The sequence below is a fragment of the Amblyraja radiata genome, chromosome 15, assembly GCF_010909765.2.
Source record: "Amblyraja radiata isolate CabotCenter1 chromosome 15, sAmbRad1.1.pri, whole genome shotgun sequence".
NCBI classification, from domain to species: domain Eukaryota; kingdom Metazoa; phylum Chordata; class Chondrichthyes; order Rajiformes; family Rajidae; genus Amblyraja; species Amblyraja radiata.
Window position 1 is genome coordinate 39090966 of NC_045970.1, and position 15540 is coordinate 39106505.

General features: G+C 46.4%; 1 protein-coding gene across 2 annotated transcripts in view; it reads left to right on the plus strand.

Moving 5' to 3' along the window:
- Positions 1-15540, plus strand: part of zfyve27 (zinc finger FYVE-type containing 27) — a 95228-nt gene that overhangs the window by 42492 nt on the left and 37196 nt on the right. For both annotated transcript variants that reach the window (XM_033034146.1, XM_033034145.1), the window contains one exon: positions 2962-3103. In XM_033034146.1, the coding sequence (XP_032890037.1) occupies positions 2962-3103 (142 nt within the window). The remainder of the gene's footprint in view (positions 1-2961; positions 3104-15540) is intronic.

Here is a 15540-nt window from a genome sequence, read left to right on the forward strand (position 1 = left end):
ATATACATAAGGATTTAGAAGCACTCCAGCCCCTGAGATACCCAGAGGCCCCTCACCTTGGCCGTTTTCTAGGACTGCTGGGTACCACAGGGCTTGAGTGCTGCTTTGATATGTGACAACCTTTTGCTTTGATAATTATACATATATATTCTTTTTTTAAGATTACCTACTCCTTAGAACACTGTTTTAGCTGTCATTTTGTGTCTGTAAAATAAAAGTATAGTCCCACCAATGGCTGCATAAGTTCCTAAATCATTGGAATAGAATTGGACCAGTTGGCCCCATCGAGTCTACTCCGGCATTCAATCATGACTGATGTAACTTTCCCTCTCAACTGCCTTCTCTCCAGAACCCTTTACACCCTTACTAATCAAGAATCTGTCAATCCCCGCTTTAAAAATATCCAATGACTTGGCCCCTCCAGTCGTCTGTGGCAAAGAATTCCACAGATTCACCACCGTCTGACTGAAGAAATTCCTCCTCATCTCCTTTCTAATGGTACGTCCTTGCACAATTGCAACATGACATTCCAAATCCTGTATTCAGTGTAATAAAAAGGAACTGCAGATGCTCGTTTATACCAAAGATATAGACAAAGTGCTGGAGTAACTCAGTGGGTCAGGCAGCATCTCTGGAGAACATGTATAGGGGACATTTCAGGTCACGACCCTTCTTCAGACTGAAGAATTCAGACCCAGTCTGAAGAAGGGTCCTGACTCGAAACGTCACCTAAACATGTTCTCCAGAGATGCTGCCCGACCCGCTGAGTTATCCCAGCATTATGTGTCTATCTCCAGCATTCAGTGCCCTGACTGATGAAGGCAGGCATGCCCAATGCTTTCTTCACCACCCTGCACACCCTGTGCTGCCACTTTTATGGAAAATGAGTCGCAGTTGAATTGCTTTTTTTTTCTCCGTCCGATTAAACCGAGGGGAATGGAAGGCATTTTGTTGAACACTGTGATCTTTTGTCTGACCCGGGTTGGGAGGGGGGGACGAGGGCTCCCTGTCGCATGACAAAATGTCCGCAGTCCCGTAACAAATGCCGCGGTTAGTCGAAATGGTGCTAGAGTTGGTCTCGCTGACAGGCATGTGCAAGTACTTAACTGAGCCACATGTCTGAATGAATCTGTGATTCACATTGTGGTTTGCAGTCTGCAGAAGTTCTTAAAGGCTTGTGGGTTCGCTAGCAGTTTTCTCAGAGCCCATCTAAATAAAACCCTTCGGATTTTAAGTTTGGATAGTTTGTTTTTATAATGAATTGCTGCTATATTAAATAACAAAGCACACAGGGATCAGTGCTGGGAGCCTTGCTGTTTGTTATATACATTAGCTGCACAGATGTGAATGTAGGAGGAATGATTAGTAAGTTTGCAGATAAAACAAAAAATGGTGGTACTGTTAATAGTGAAGAGGAGTGTTGAATTCTGCTTGGGTAACTTACAACCCAACATATGAACAAACTGGAGGGAACAACGCTTCATATTCCGCTTTGGTAGCTTACTTTGGTTCGGCCACATTTGGAACATTGCGTGCAGTTCTGGACGTCCCATTACAGAAAGGATGTGTAGGCTTTGGAGAGGGTGCAGAGGGGGTTTAACAGAATGATGCCTGGATTAACTGGATATTAGCTACAGGGAGAGGTTAGACAGACTTGGATTGTTTATTATGGAAAGCCAGAGGTTGGGGAGGGAATTGATAGAAGTACATACAATTAGAAGAGGCATAGTTAGGGTAGGCAGTCAGAACCTTTTTTCCAGGATGGAAAAATAGAGTGCATGGAACACGCTGCCAGGGATGGTGGTAGAGGCGGATATGATAGTGGCATTTACAGTTAGAGGCTTTTGGATAGGCACATGGATATGCAGGGAATGGAGGATAATGGATTATGCGCAGATAATTAAGAGATGGTCTTGGCATCATGTTCGGCACAGATATTGTAGGTTGAAGGGCCTGTTCTCGTGCTGTACAGTTGTATGTTCTAACCCAACGTATACATAAGGAACTGCAACTGCTGACATCTTGAGTACAACACAAAGTGCTGGAGTAACTCAATAGGTCAGGCAACATCTCATGGATATGCGCCGTTTCGGGTCGGAACCTTTGCCAACACTTATACGGGTTCGCTGGTAGTTTTCTCAGAGCCCATCTCACGACTGTCTGACGAGTTCCTCCAACAGTCTGAAATCTGGCAAGTTGGTGCCGTTGTACGGCAACTCTCCCCCAGTCTGAAGAAGGGTCCTGAAATGTCACCCACCCATGTTCTCCACAGATGCTGCCTGATCCGCTGAGTTACTCCAGAACTTTGTGTCTTTTATTATAAACCAGCATCTGCAGTTTCTTCACAAGCTTTTCACGGTACCTCGGTATACGTGATAAGAATAAACCACTGAGGGGACTCTGAGGATGTTTCTACTAGTGGGACAGCCCTGGACCTCGAGGCACAGCCTCTGAATAAAAGGACTTACCTTTAAAAAGGAGATGAGGAGGAATTTATTTAGCCAGAGGGTGGTGAATGTGTGGATATTTTTAAGGCGGGGATTGACATATTCTTGATTAGTACGGGTGTCAGGGGTTACGGGGAGAAGGCAGGAGAATGGGGTTGAGAAGGAAAGCCAGATCAGCCATGATTGAATGGTGGAGTAGACTTGAAGGGCCGAATGGCATAATTTTGCTCCTATAACTTATGAACATGAACTTATGAATTCATTGCCACAGACGGCGGTGTAGGCCAAGTCATTGGGTATTTTTAAAGCGGAGATTGACAGGTTCCTAATTAGTAAGGGCATCAAGGTTTACGGGGAGAAGGCAGGGAGAAAGGGGTTGAGAGGTAAAAAGGGGTCAGCCATGATCGAATGACGGAGTAGACTCGAAGGGGTGACTGGCCTAATTTTGCTCCCGTGTCTTGGAAGGATTTCTGTGACTCTGCCGGTTGTCTTTACTTTGTGATCCTTTGTTCAGGAGGATGACGACACCGTTCAGTGCAGTGGGGACTACGATCTGAGCTTGCAAGACAACGGCTTCTTCAAAAATGAGCCGATCAGGAGTAAAGTCTCCAAGCTAACCGAGAAACTGAGGAAACGCTATCCCACCAACAACTACGGTGAGCAGAGGCCTCCCAGCTGTCTTTATTTCCTGGCTATGTGGGTTATATCAAATATTCCCTGTGTGATTTAAGGCTGGAAATGTTTATGCATCTTGAATGATCTTCTGAGCAATTGCTTGTGGAAAATTGAAAAAAAACAATTCCTCTTCCACGAACAGTATTCTCTCTCAATCATTTCCCTCTCCTTCGCTTGCCCTCGCCTGCTGCCTTCACTGTATGTCTCTCTCTCCCTTTTGCCCTCTCGCAATATCTCTCCCACTGTCTTCTCTCTGTCTCTCTCTAACTCTTCCTTTTGCCCTCTCTCTCTGTGTCTCTCTCGCACTCTTTCTGAACCTCTCTCTCTTTGCCCACTCTCTGAACCTCTCCTCTCCCCTTTGCCCTCTCTCTGAACCTCTCTCCCCTTTGCCCTCTCTCTGAACCTCTCTCCCCTTTGCCCTCTCTCTGAACCTCTCCTCTCCCTTTTGCCCTCTCTCCGTGACTCTCTCCCTTGCGCATCTCTCTGAATCATTCCATTTTGCCAATTCATCATGTGGCAACTCGGCCGTAAATATTCAATAAAACTAGCCCTACCTGCTTTAGTGGCTGGCAACACGTCTTCCTTGTGCTTTAGACATGTCGGTAAGTGTGTTTAGAACCAGGCAGTTTTCTGTTGCGTCTGGAACTTAGAAACAGAAGACCCGGCTCTCTTCTTCATGGTGCTGTTGCACCAGAGAGGTTTCCAGTGGATCTAGCCAAGCCCCGGGCAATGGTGTCGCAATGTGAAATACAGGAGCCCCTTCACCCGACAAGCATCTGCACATTGCTCCTGTTTAAGAAAGAACCACAGATGCTGGAAAAATTGAAGGTAGACAAAAATGCTGGAGAAACTCAGCGGGTGAGGCAGCATCTATGGAGCGAAGGAAGAGGTGACGTTTCAGGTCGAGACCCTTCTTCAGACTTCATCAATGCGCCCCACTGAATGTTTTTCCTTTAGAGATACAGCATTGGAAACAGGCTCTTCGGCCCACCGAGTCTGCGCCGACCAGCGATCACCCCGTACACTAGCACTATCCTACACACAATTTACACTTTTACAGAAGCCAACCAACCTGCAAACCTGTACGTCTTTGGAATGTGGGAGGAAAACAGCATCAGGAGAAACCCCACGCGGTCACAGGGAGAATGTACAAGCTCCGTACAGACAGCATATGTAGTCAGGATCAAACGTGAATCTCTGGCTCTAAGGCACAGACTCTACCACTGTGCCACAGTTTGATCAGACTTCAGAATCATGCAACACGGAAACAAGCTCTTCGGCCCAATTTAGCCATGCTGACCAACGAATCTAGTCCCATTTAGAGTCATAGAGTGATACAGTGTGGAAACAGGCCCTTCGGCCCAACTTGCCCCCACCAGCCAACATGCCCCAGAAACAGTAGTGGGACCTGGCGCCACCTGCCTGTGCTTGGTCCATATCCCTCCAAACTTGTCCTATCCATGTACCTGTCTAACTGTTTCTTAAACGTTGGGATCGTCCCTGCCTCAACCACCTCCTCTGGCAGCTTGTTCCATACACCCACCACCCTTTGTGTGAAAACGTTTCCCCTCAGATTCCTATTAAATCTTTTGCCCTTCACCTTGAACCTATGTCCTCTGGTCCTCGATTCCCCTACTCTGGGCAAGAGACTCTGTGCATCTACCCGATCTATTCCTCTCATGATCTTATACACCTCTATAAGATCACCTTTCATCCTCCCAGCCTACTCAACCTCTGCTTATAGCTCAGATCCTCTAGTCCTGGCAACATCCTCGTAAATCTTCTCTGCACCTTATTTGCCCGCGTTTGTCCCATATTTCTTTCTTTCTATCTATCTATCTATCTATCTATCTATCTGTCTCTGTCTCTGTCTGTCTCTGTCTCTGTCTGTCTCTGTCTGTCTGTCTCTGTCTGTCTGTCTGTCTGTCTGTCTGTCTGTCTGTCTTTTAAATATTATTTTTAGAACTGTCTCAACTGCCTCCTCTGGCAGTTTGATTTATTTACCCACTGTGTGGAAAAAGTTGCCCCTCAGGTTCCCCTCACACCTTAAACCTATGCCCTTTAGTTTTTTGATCGCCCTGACCTGGGTAAAAGACCCTATCTATCCCCCTCAGGATTTTATATACTTCCATCGGATTACCCCTCAGCCTCCTGTGCTTAAGAAAGAAGGTCCTAGCCTGCCCAACCTCTCCCGATAGCTCAAGCCTTCAAATTACCTCCATTCCTAAGCCACACCAGCCCTGATGCAATGTTTGATCGACACCAGGTCCCTCAATGCCAGGTCCTGATTTTCTGCCATCTTGTGTCAACATTCCAGTTACAATGAAAAAACGATATGCATCTGAGACCCCATCTCACCTTCCCAAGTGCAGTTGAGTTCTGTATGCTGAGATTTCTGAGCTTTAAGTAATGTATGTTGGTTTTGGATATGACTCGAAGTCCCAGCTGTGGAAAGGCAGCAATGTAAGCGTTCTGCAAAATTTAACTTCGTTTTAATAACCTCTTGGTTGAAAACCAGAGAGATTGCACAGCCTGTTCTTTTATTTTTACAACTCCCAGGCTCGTCTTCCCAATAGATTTGTTAAATGGTTTCCATGATGGAGGTTCCTGTCTTGCTTTTGGCACGGACATCAAAAATGTTATCACATTACACTTCAATTCAAGAGGAATCTTTAACATGAGTCCTCCTTTTAAATGTATTAAGTAGCAGCAAGGGCTGCTGGAATGAAGCCATGTTGTTGATGTAGGAAAGTGCTTTAATCTGTACATAAATCCCTCAGTGACAAGGAAATACTTGCTGGACATAATTAATGGAGCATTGTTTTTCCTGTTGCTGATTATATTCATGAGGTTTTGAGTGTTCGTAGTGATAGCTGTACTCTGTATCTATCTCTGTTCTGGAAGTGTACGATGAGACAGTGTGGAGAAAGTGTTCCTTTGTGCCTACCCCTAAGCTGATCCTAGAAATTGTCATGTGTAACCGAGGTACAGTGAAAAGCTGCGTTTGGTTTAGAGATACAGCATGGAAACAGGCCCTTCGGCCCACCGAGTCCACACTGTCAGTCACCAATACACTAGTTCTATCCTACATACAAAGCAACTTGACCTACAAACCTGTACGTCTTTGGAATGTGGGAGGAAACCAGAACACCCGGAGAAAACCTATGCGGTCACAGGGAGAACGTACAAACTCCATACAGACAGCACCCATAGTCAGGATCATACCCGGGTCTGGCTCTGTGAGGCAGCAACTGTGCCACCCTGAGTTTTGCATGCTATTCCGTAATTCTACGTTTAGGTTCATATTTAGGTTTATTACTGTAACGTGGGCCAACGTGCATTGAAAAGCTCTATATCCAATCAGATCAGATAATACTGCACATAAATAGAGTGCAATAGGTATGAGCAAAGGGGAAGATACAGAGTGCAGAATATAGTTCTCAGCATGTACAGAATAAACTGGAGGCGAGAGAAGGCCACAACAAATCAGGGCCAGCAATGCAACAGATAACCTGGGGAAGGGTGGAGCCCATAATGGTTCATTGTTGGCTGGGGAAGGTGTGATCACAGAAGGGGAGCTGTGAGAGAGGGTGCTGCAGAGCTTCTGTCGGAGGGAGAAGAACTTCTTTAAAGTAGGCATACCTTGAGGAGATTTTGCACTGGAGCAGACAAAATGTGTATTCGTTCAGCATGGAAACAGGCCTATCGGCCCAACTTGCCCACACCAACTAACATGCCCCATCTACACTAATTCCACCTGCCTGCGTTTAGCCCATATCCCTCTAAACCTCTCCTATCCATGTTCTTATCCAAGTGTATTTTAAACGTTGTGATAGTAAACTGCCTCAAGTACCTCCTCCAGCAGCTCGTTCCATATACCCATCACCCTTTGTGTAAAAAAAGTTGTCCCTCAGGTTTCTAGGAATCTGAAAGTATGCCTTTTCACGCCAGATTCAGGGGCAGTTTCTTCCCAGCTGTTATCAGGCAACTGAACCATCCTATCACCAACTAGAGAGCGGTCCTGAGCTACCATCTACCTCATTGGAGACCATCAGACTATCTTTAATCAGACTTTACAGGACTTTATCCTTCACTAAACATTATTCCCTTTATCCTGTACCTGTACACTGTGGATGGCTTGATTGTAATCATGTGGTGTCTCTCCGCTGACTGGATAGCACTGTACCTCGGTACACATGACAATAAACTAAACTATTAAATCTTTCCTCCCTCTGCTTAAATTTCCCCCCGAACCTTAAATTTCCCCCCTCATCTTAAAAGGATGAACATTTTGTGGAGTCATCCTTAACTGCACTTTCTTTGCACTGAAATCAGGGATATTTTTTTAAACCAGGTGGGAGTATCAGTGCAGTGTATGACTGTGGACTAGCTCCATGTCTGCGAGAGGAAGTAGTTGGCGTACTCTGATGGGAAACCAGACCTACTTAAAACACGGAGCGCTAGACGCTTGTTTTGGAGAGATATACGGCAAATGGAATTTGTACCGTTCAGGTTCGGCACAAGAAAAACAAACCATGGATGCTGGTTTACACCGAGGATAGACACAAAATGCTGAAGCAACTCAGTGGGACAGGTAACAACTCTGGAGAGAAGGAATGGGTGATGTTTTAGGCCAAGATCTTTCTTCAGACTCTACTTATGTTTTAACCGTGCCAAATGTGCCACTGAATTAGTCCTTCAGTCAAGAGTCAAGAGCTCTTAATTGTCATATGTACTGACAATGGAACAATGAAATTCTTACTTGCAGTTGCTTAACAGGCCTGTAAATGCAATACATGTATAATAAACAAATTAATTCAATAAATTAATAATTGCACTGCTAGTGCAAAAAAAACCCCTTTAAGTCCTCAGTGCAATCAAGGACAATACATCGAGGTTCTTAGTTCAGGTCAGTGTGCAGAGTTCAAGTGCCTGATGGTTGCTAGATAAGAAGCTGTTCTTGAACCTGGAGGTCATGGTTTTCAGGCTCCTGTGCCTTCTTCCCGATGGTGGCAGCGAGATGAGAGCCTGGCCAGGGCTGGGTGGGTCTTTGATGATGCTGGCTGTCTTTTTGAGGCAGCGCCTCCTGTAGGTCCCTTCGATGGTGGGTCAGTACCCGTGATGGGCCGGGCAGTGTCCACTACTCTCTGTAGTCCCCTTCGTTCCTGGACGTTCGAGTTACTGAACCAGGCTGTGATGTTCACCAACATCTGCATCTTTCATTGCTGGATCTCTGAAGGAATTGCCGATTAACCTCAATCGAGCTGTCTGCAGTGTACAGATACAGTATAACGGGAATAACGTTTGGTGCTCCAATGAGGTTGATGGTAGCTCAGGACCGCTCTGTAGTTGTTGATAGGTTGGTTCAGTTCCCTGAGGACAGGGGGTGGGAAGGTTTACAGGAGGAATTCCGGAACCTGGGGCCAGACAGTTTGGTTTTAGTTTTTAGAGATACAGCATGGAATCAGGCCCTTCGGCCAATTGTGTCCATGCTGACCATCGATCACCCGTTCACACTGTTTCCATGTTATCTCACTTTCGCATCCCCTCCCTACACATTAGGGGCAATTTACAGAGGGTCAATTAACCTACAAACCCGCACATCTTCAGGATGTGGGAGGAAACCGGAGCACCCGGATGAAACCCGTGCAGTTGAAAGCCCGGTTGCTAGCAGTGCAGGGATTAACATCAGGGATGAGGCCAGATGTTCACCAACATCTGCATCTTGCATTGCTGGATCTCTGAAGGAATTGCCAATTAACCTCAATCCCGGCTCATTCCCCGTGGCTTGATCTTTTTTTAAATGAAGATCTAAATCCCTTTTGAAGGTTTCTATTGAACTTGCTTCCCCCTCACTCTCGGGCTCTGCATTCCAGACTGCAGCAGCTTTGTAATGGATTTACCAGAACTCTGAGCCACTGGGGATCCTGCGCTCATTTGCAGAGCCCACCTTCGTCAACTCAGGCCCCTTTAGATCTCCCACCCAGCGTAAATAGCTGCACTATATTTGGCCTGCTTGGGCCAAAGGAGTGACACGGAGAGGGCTCAGTGTCACATGAGAGTTCTGGGAAAGAGAAAATTGGTGTGGCGTAACATGGGCCCTCTTCCCTTGCATGGAAACTTGAATCTATACTTCTGAATTTGAAGGCTCTGATTTCTCTGGACTTTATGACTCTTGGCTCTAAGGCAAGTGAGAGCTCTTGGGGAAGAGGTGGGGTGTGGGGCAGAGGTAGTTGTGGTTTTTTTTTTCTCGAAAACTTCGGCTGATTCTCTTACACAGCTGCTTCAGTCTCAGTGCACTTGGTAACTAGTCGACCTTGTCCTGAGTATTGTGTTACAGTTGGGTTTGTCGAGAGGTCTTATAGCAAATTGGCTTCAACTCTTCAATCGCAACCATTGGCCATCTTGACCTTTCCTCTCGCTACCCCGCCCGTGGACGGCTCAAGATGCTTGTGACGAGTAATTAATTCACGTTAAGTGCTGTGCAAAGGACTCGGGTTACTGCTCTTCTGCCCTTTACCTCTCACTGGACTTGCATCTCACTTAACTAAGCAGTTTGACCCTGGATCTTTGCTTTGTGTTGGTCAAGGCACAGTCAAAACCTGCCCTGTCCTGAGGGGAGAGAAGGTGCCTGTGCAACACAACGAACTAATTAACCAACCGCACATTAGCCAGAGCTGACGTTTAAAGATATCTCTTTGTTCTTCCAGTTCTGGCCTCCTGCCCATTCCCAATTTTAAGCTCCACTATCAGTGCCTGTGCCTTCTGCTATCCGGGCCAGAGCACTGAAATGTTTTCCCTAAATATCGCTACCGACTTTCTCCTCCTTAAAACCTACTTGTGTAACCAAGCTTATGGTTCCCTCAAGATAGGCACAAAATGCTGAAGTAACTCAGGCAGCATCTCTGGAGAAAAGGAATAGGTGATGTTTCATATCCCTTCCTTTCACCGGGTCTGAAGAAGGGTCTCGACTCAAAACGTCACCTATTCCCTTTCTCCTGAGATGCTGCCTGACCCGCCGAGTAACTCCAGCTGTTTGTGTCCATCTTCAGTGTCTGCAGCATCTGCAGTTCCTTCCTGCACATTATGGTTCTGTGACCCATACTTGGCTTTCCAATTGGCGTGGCAACATCTGCCCCACTTGCTGAATGTTTCCAGCATTGTCTCAACTTGATCTGTTTTTTTCCCCCTTCCATTAGTTCTCAGCATTGTAGCGCACCAGTTCCAGAGACAAATGCAATGTCCACAATTGGGTAGAGTTGAATCGGACAGTATTCCAGCAAATGGAAGGACTGTTCAGAAGTCTGATACAGTGGGGAAGAAGCTGTTCCTGAGTCTGATGGTGCATGCTTTTAAGCCTCTGTATCGTTTGCCCAACAGGGGCACAGTGGTAGAGCTGCTGCCTTGCAGCGCCAGGATCCTGATGACGTGTGCTATCTGTAAGGAGTTTGTACGTTCTCCCTGTGACCGCGTTGGTTTTCTCCGGGTGCACCGGTTTCCTCCCACATTTCAAACGCGTACATGTCTGTAGGTTAATTGGCTTTGGCAAATTTGTAAATTGTTCCCAATGTGTAGGATTGTATTAGTGTCCAGGGTATCGCTGGTTGGCGTAGACTAGGTGGGCCGAAGGGCCTGTTTCCTCTCTGTGTCTTTAAAGTCAAAAGGAGCAGGGATAAGAAGGAATGACCAGGACAAGTGGGACAAGTCTTTGCTTGTGTTGGCTGCTTTTCTGAGGCAGTGTGAAATGTAGATGGTGTCAATGGAGGGGAGTCTGGTCTGTGTGATGGTCTGGGCCACATTTAGAACTCTCTGCAATTTCTTGCCGTCTTGGGCAGAGTAGTTGGCACACCAAGTTGTGAATGACAGGGTGCTTGCTTTCTTTGGTGCGTCTGTAGACATTATTAAGCATTATTTGAGACATGCTAAACTTTTTTGGTAAGAAACCTATTGTTCTTTCAGAGCTATAAACGTCTCGCTTAGATATTCTATTAGATATTCCAAACATTACATTACTGTCTCTGCATTTCCACTGATTATTGACTTTGGTGTCCATGTGACTATTTCCCCATTTAAAAACCAATTAACCGGCAACTTCTTAATTGCTATCACATTGTTGCCGGGGAAATCCGGAATACTCTGACTGTGGAAAGCATGCAAGCATTCCTCCATCCCCAATTCCAGCCAAAACAAACCATCAGGAGTCATTCTGCAGGTAACCAGGAATTTTAATCCGTTTCTCTCTGGAAGCCTTTCAGTTAACAATTACCAGGCACTTAAAACCTGATTCACTGGGGGAGCACATTCTCATTAGGGCTTAATTGTGGTGAAGATAAACATTCCAATAAATCCTTCACTGAACCCACGCTCTGAGAAAATCAGCGAAGTTCACGCTCTGAAAGCAAAAATCTGCAGGTGCTGGAAATGGGAAATAAAGGCATTGTGTAACGTCAGACCGTGGGATGTTCACTGATGCTCGCACAAAGTTCAACACCCCGTTTGGTTAAGTTTAGAGATAGCGTGGAAACAGGCCCTTCAGCCCATCGAATCCGTGCCGACCAACGATCACCCGTTCACTAGTTCTAAGCTACACTTTAGGGACAATTTACAGAAGCCAATAAACCTACAAACCTGCATGACTTTGGAGTGCGGGAGGAAACCGGAGCACCCGGGGAGAACCCACGCAGTCACAGGGAGAACGTACAAACTCCACACAGACAGCACCTGTAGTCAGGATCGAACCCAGGTCTCTGGTGCTGTGAGGCAGCGGCTCTGTGCTCCCTACCCCACACCCCTGTTTTGAGCGTGCGTGCACCCAGCCGGTGCGGTAAATGCACGCCAGTGTCCCGAGCGAATGCCTTTCGCCCTGCGAACCGTGAGAATTGTCTCTGCTTCTAACCTTCTGACTTATGCTGAGCTTGTTCCATCTCCAGTAAGTTACTGGGCACGAGTCCATTGCAAATAAACTTTATGGGTTTAACTAGGATATCCTATGTCAACAACTCTCTGGGTAAATGTTACCTCCTGAAAGGAGACTGTGTTTGTGTGTGTGTGTGAAAGCCGTTTGATTCTCGGGATCATCGCAGGAAGGGCAGGGGGTTGACCCTGGGCCCAGCCCGTACGAATCCTGATCGACTAATCCAGTTTCAGAAAATAATTTGAAACATTCGGCAACGGTGGAGTGCCTGCTGCTGAGACAGTTAATTCAGTGTGTCTGAGGGAGAACCTGAGAACGAGGTGAGGGCCTTAGTTTTAAGAGGGAATTACTGAGCGATAAGGAAGCCAAGCATTTCCAGATAAAAATACTAAAAAAGCAATAATTCCCTTTATTTTAAGACCAGTGCTCAGTCTCCTTTTAATCTTAAGCATATAAATTTCAATATAATCTAATTCCTAACATCCTGCCTGGCTTTAACAGTGGAGCCGACCATGTCATGCTGACCCAGGCTGTGTCGGTTCATTGGGTAGGGGGAGATGTGACTGCTTCATGACCTTCACTGCACGGGACTTTCATAATAATACTCCGTTCTCTTCCCCCACCTTTGTTCCTCCCCAGTCTTCCCCTCAGCTCATGCATTCCTCTCCCTCTTCATAAGTGATAGGAGCAGAATGAGGCCATTCGGCCCATCGAGTCTACTCCACCATTCAATCACGGCAGATCTATCTTTCCCTCTCAACCACATTCTCCTGCCTTCTTCCCATAACCACTGACACCCGTACCAATTCTTTCCATTGGAGACCTCTATACATCGCCTATTTCCTTTCCCATCAGGCAGGGGGTACAGACGTTTGACCTCACGCTGCCTCGGCAAGGCCACCAGCATGACCAAGGACCACCCCGTCTCACCCCGGTCACTCCTTCTTCTCCCCTCTCCCATCAGGCAAAAGGTACAGAAGTGTGAAAACACACACCTCCAGATTCAGGGACAGTTTCTTCCCAGCTGTTATCAGGCAACTGAACCTCTCATCAGCTGGGGAGCAGTCCTGACCTCCCATCTACCTCATTGGAGCACTTTGAATGTTCTTTAATCTGACGTTATTGGACTTCAGTATTACATGAATATGATATATAGACTTCAGATATATATGTTATATAACTGTCGGTGGAATTCATTGCCACAGACGGCTGAGGAGGTTAAGTCATTGAATATTTTTAATGTGCAGATTGACAGGTTCTTGATTAGTAAAAGGTGTCAAAGGTTACGGGGAGAAGGCAGGAGAATGGGGTTGAGAGGAGAGGAGGAGAATGGAGGAGTAGACTCAATGGGCTGAATGGCCTAATTCTGCTCCAATGACTAATGAACATGCCTGCACTAACTATTGTACCCTGTATCATTGCACTGTGGATGGCTTGTTTGCATTTGCGGTTTTTTTTTCTTGACTGGATAGCTTATTTTTCACTATATTTCTGTACGCGTGACAATAATAAACTAAACTAAACTAAATCAAAAACCTCCCATTTCCTGTATCCACCTATCACTTGGAGAAACAGGGAACTGTAGATGCTGGTTCACAAAAATAGGCACAGAGATGCTGGCTGACCCGCTGTGTTACTCCAGCACTTTGTGTCTTCCAACTTTCACTTGCCTGGCTTGTCCTGCCGACCACACCTCTCTCCCAGCTTTCTCCCCCCCCCCTCCACACAATCAGTCTGAAGAAGAGTCCCAACCCAAAACGTCACCCAGCCGTATACTCCAGAGATGCTGCCTTTGGCCCATCTCCCTCTATTTTTTTAAATCATATTTCATATTTCAAATAGTTCATATTTAAAATGCTGTTATTGTACCTGCCTGATCTACATCCTCTGGCAGACAAAAATGCTGGAGAAACTCAGTGGGTGAAGCAGCATCTATGGAGCGAAGGAATAGGTGACGTTTCGAGTCGAGACCCTTCTTTAGACTGACCCGAAACGTCACCTATTCCTTCGCTCCATGGATGCTGCCTCACCCGCTGAGTTTCTCCAGCATTTTTGTCGACCTTTGATTTTTCCAGCACCTGCAGTTCTTTATTAAATACATCCTCTGGCAGCTCTTCCAGATATCCACCACCCTCTGAGTGAGAAAAAGTTGCTGCTCAGGTTTCTATTAAATCTTTCTCCTCTCACTTTAGACCTATGTACTTTGACCCCTAACCCTGGATAAAAGACACACTGCATTCATCTTATCTATTCCCCTCATGATTTTGTACACCTGTATAAGATCATCCCCTCAGTCTCCTGCACTGCAAGGAATAAAATCCTAGCCTGCCCAACCTCTCCATGTAGCTCAGTGTCTTGAGTCCTAGAAACCTATATCCTGTCTGCACTCTTTCCAACTAAGTGGCATCTTTCCGATAACAGGGTGACCAAAACTGAACATGGTGTGAGCACGTTGTCTACCCATGTTCTCCAGAGATGCTGCCTGACCCGCTACAGCACTTTGTGTCCTTTATTCGTATTAACCAGCATCTGCAGTTACTTATTTCTATTGCACTCCAAGTGCAGCCTTGCCAGCGTCTTGTACAGCTGTAACATAACGTCCCAACTTCTATACTCAAGGTCCTGGCTGATGAAGGCCAGTGTTCAGGGCCATTCATCCTGAAAATCGTCCTGCATAAAATCCCGTTTCCATCTGCGAGTCTGTGGCTTCTCGTTTGGCCCAAAAACAAAGTTCTGCGAATTCCAAAATAAGACATGGAATGCTGTCTGTGGGAGGGGAAACATTGCAAGTCCATGAACTTTCAACAACCGGAAACATTCATTTTGATTCTGTTGCGCAGGTGAGTTCCACCCCTCCCATCCTCAAGTCCCACATTTGCCTCATCGCAACTCTTTCCTCCTTCCCTCTGTCCCCTTCCACTGATATCCCTCCCTCCGGCTTGCCAAAAAGAACCAATGGTAACATGAGAAAGAACATTTGTAAGAATGGAAGAACGGATTAAAGAACAGAATTCGCAGGGAGACCTGGTTGGCAAGCGTCTACAGATGCTGCCTGACCCGCTGCGTTTAGACTTTAGAGATACAACGTGGAAACAGGTCCTTCGGCCCATCGAGCGACGACAACCCAGTACACATGCACTATCCTACACACGAGAGACAATTTACAATTTTACCAAAGCAAATTAACCTACAAACCTATACTTTGGGACGTAAGAGGAAACCGGAGCACCCTGTGAAAACCCACGCAGTCACGGGGAGAACGTGCAAACTCCCTACAGACAGCACCCGTAGTCAGGATCAAACCTGGGTCTCTGGCGCTGTGAGGCAGCAACTCTACCAATGCACCGCCTCCAGCACTTTGTGCTTTGCTCAAACATCTCAGCGTATTCATTCCCTGATGCGTCAGGGTGTGTGCGCATCTTTGCAGGTAGATCCAAGGCAAAGCTTGATGTTGAACAGATCAGCAACAGGGCAGGTGGGAGATGCGATTGCCCTGCACCCTCC